The sequence below is a fragment of the Phytophthora parasitica genome (assembly GCF_000247585.1).
Source record: "Phytophthora parasitica INRA-310 unplaced genomic scaffold supercont2.23, whole genome shotgun sequence".
Classification (NCBI taxonomy): Eukaryota; Oomycota; class Peronosporomycetes; order Peronosporales; family Peronosporaceae; genus Phytophthora; species Phytophthora nicotianae.
In genome coordinates this window covers 25750-28675 of record NW_008649009.1, presented here as the reverse complement: position 1 = coordinate 28675, position 2926 = coordinate 25750, and the positions used below count along the sequence as shown (strand labels likewise).

The 2926-nt window shown below is 50.6% G+C and overlaps 2 protein-coding genes across 2 annotated transcripts in view; both read right to left on the bottom strand.

Moving 5' to 3' along the window:
• Positions 1-431: 431 nt before the first annotated feature.
• PPTG_10734 (hypothetical protein) lies at positions 432-1608 on the bottom strand (the record flags this gene model as incomplete). Its single annotated transcript, XM_008906135.1, has 2 exons — positions 432-1465; positions 1535-1608. The coding sequence occupies 2 exons, from the start codon at positions 1606-1608 to the stop codon at positions 442-444; spliced, it is 1098 nt and encodes a 365-aa protein (XP_008904383.1). The 3' UTR covers positions 432-441.
• Positions 1609-1896: 288 nt separating this feature from the next.
• Positions 1897-2926, bottom strand: part of PPTG_22766 (hypothetical protein) — a gene marked incomplete at its 3' end in the record, with an annotated part of 3810 nt that continues 2780 nt past the window's right edge. The window contains exons 2-3 of the mRNA XM_008906134.1: positions 2212-2906; positions 1897-2149 (exon numbers count right to left, since the gene is read on the bottom strand). Of these exons, the coding sequence (XP_008904382.1) occupies positions 1897-2149; positions 2212-2906 (948 nt within the window). The remainder of the gene's footprint in view (positions 2150-2211; positions 2907-2926) is intronic.

Sequence of the window (2926 nt, the reverse complement as noted above, 5' to 3'; positions counted from 1 at the left end):
AATTTCTCAAACCAAGATGCTCGCGATCTTTATTGCGAAGCGCTCTTGCAGTACATTTGTCAGCAGAGAGAAGATGCCACACGAAATTCGTCTCCGGGAAGTGATTTAGACGCAGCGCCACTATGTGCCACCCCACTCCCAGTCGGTTGGGAAGAGAAGACCGACGCCAAAGGAAGGATATTCTATATCGACCACATTAACCGGGTCACAACCTGGGACGACCCGCGCAAGAGCAATCAACCCTAGCTTGTTGACAAATGCACCGACAATAAGAACAAAAGTTTACCTCGAATTATTCTACCAGTACCTTGTTGACACTCATATGAATGAAGCGCTACGTATCAACTTGCTAGTCCTCCTCCAACTTCGACATGCAAACAACAAAAGTGCTACGGGTTCAAGCAAACGAGTTATCGAATAGGTAATGAAACGTTCTCAATGTTACTTGGTCTCGTCAATTGGCCCTGCGTTCTTCTCGTACTGAGGTCGATTGTCGATCACATCTTTGCTGCGCTCCACGGCGCTCTGGAGCACCACTCGATCGTAAGCACGCATCCAAGCAGCGGCAGGCTTGTTGTCCATCATAGTAAAACGGCGACCGCCATTCATCCCCAGAATGGCGTTGGACGCAGAGGTTGCCAATGCACTGACGTTGGCTCTCTCTCGTGCGATTCTTCTGTTTTCGTCAGAGGCCGAACCATATTGTCGTGAAAAAGTATCAAGCGTTCGTCGCGCTAGGTTCGAGAGCTCTTCAGCTTTAATGCGTGCGTTCTTCAACCGCGTGGTTGCCACAGACACTTCTTTCTGTGCGTCTTTCACGTCATCTATAGTGTGGCGACGGCGAATCTCGAGGTCGGTGGGTAGTGCTTGAGAACCTCCGGTTGTGGTCAACAAGAGATCGGCTGGATCCACCTCATCGTCGTTTATCTTTTGCAGGAAGAGGTTCACTCGGTCCAGCATGTCGCGCCGTGCCTGAAGCCGAGCCAGTAGATATTTCGTGATTAACTCGCTTGAATGCGCTGATGTCGATGCGTCAGCATTTGCCTTGGGGAGCGTCGAGCTTGACATCGTATTCGTTGGAGGATACGCCATTCTTCCATGTTGTCCAGAGGCCTTAGGAGCCGTCTCGATCCCGAGAGTTTCACGCAAGCGGCGCGAGTCGATATCCAGAGCTGGAATGGGGTCTGCAGAGTTGTTAGGGTCACTGTCCTGAGGCGATGTGTGCTGGAACGCTCGGATGGTGATGGTGTTTACCGCCGCATCTTCGTAGATGCACAGATCTAGCGTCTCATTGACGCGCCAGAACAGCTTCGAGCCATCGTACAGCAATTTACGCATTTGCTTTGTAGATTTGGCACGAGCTTTCGTGTTTTTATTCATACCGAGCGAAGCCTGATGAAGTGGCGAGAAGTTCACGTGATCCATAAGCTTCTGCGCCGAGCGCACCGATATCTTGCACACCTCACTGCATCATTCATCGTACAAAAAGTCAAAGTTACGTACACGAAAAGATGAAAAATTCGCGGCTTCGTACCATGTGAACGTTGGTGTGCTAGGGTGCTCGGGCATCCTGAGCATCTCAGCTGGCGACGACGAGTTCCGCTCCATTGTTGAATCTCCTATTGCTTGAACACAAGCAGGTTATCGGTACCGATCTTGCTCCAGTCTTGAGCAGAAATAAACTGCGGAGCATTGGAAGGCTCCATCCATCGAGAGCGTGTGCGGCTATTCCTATCACCATATCGACTCAAAATTAGCAGATAGTTATGGCAGTGCTGCTTGTCCTCGATCCGTTCAAACAAGAATACACGAGTTCGTTGAGTTGATGTGCAAAGCTGTTACGCGTTAGAGAGCAATGTCTATCTGTGGAGCCTTTATCTGATTGCCGTCCCCTGGTTAGTTGGCGGGCGTAGCGTTTGTCTTCTTGCCTTCGTCCTTCACCTCTTCTATCTCCACCTCTTTCTTTTCGTCACGAGCAGCACGCTCTTCGTCCTTAACCTTCTTGGCTTCCATTACAGCCTCCTGCACGGCAGAGTTGTAGATCTTAAGCTCCTTCATCGTTCCCAGCAGCACAGCCACATCCGCCTTGGCAGCCATCACATTCACGGAGTTCCGACCACGCCACACAACCAGGTTCATCACCTTCGACCTGTTAAACCACGATGGTTAGATGAGTAAATACACCCGAATAAAGCAAGTAAAGATACGTACTCAACGTTGGACTGGCCAGGGCGATCGAGCATACACACAACGCTACCGATCGGAGCGTTCTCGAAATATTGTCGCGTAGCAGGCTCAAATTCGTCAAAGTCCAGCAAGTCACCAAGTCTTTCCAGCATCATCTGGAAGTCCTTGGTTGACACCTTCGCCTTTCGTTTGTTCATGAACGGAAGAATGTGCGGCAGGCCAGCTTGGCACACGCGGTAGACTTTGCCACCCTCCGCGGTTTCATTACGCTCGAACATCTTGAGCCCAGCGTATACAACCTTGAGCTTCTTGCGCTTCATCTCCTCCAACAGAGCCATCGTGATGCTCTCAGTTACAAAAGTGACAGACTTTGCGTCCTCCGAGCGAGTGATCAACTGCTTTGCCGAAAAAGCAGGAGAAATATCGTAATACTCGCGCACAGTAGCCCAGTTGTCAGCACCAAATGGCACATACACTTCGCCCTTCTTTTCGTTGCGGCGACTTCTACGAGGCTTCGTTTCGTTCGTGCTGGCCTCATCAGGCTTTTGTGCCTCCGTAGCGTTGGTAGCCGTAGCTGCTTCTTCCTTCACACCCGTTTCTTCCTTCTTAACCACAGTCTCTTCACCTTCAGCCTTGTCTGAAATAGTTTCCTCCTTGTCATCCGGTGTAGGCGCCACCTTCTTCAATAGACAGATGAAAAAACCACCAGTGTTCTCGTCCTGGGGGAGACAGCGCATGC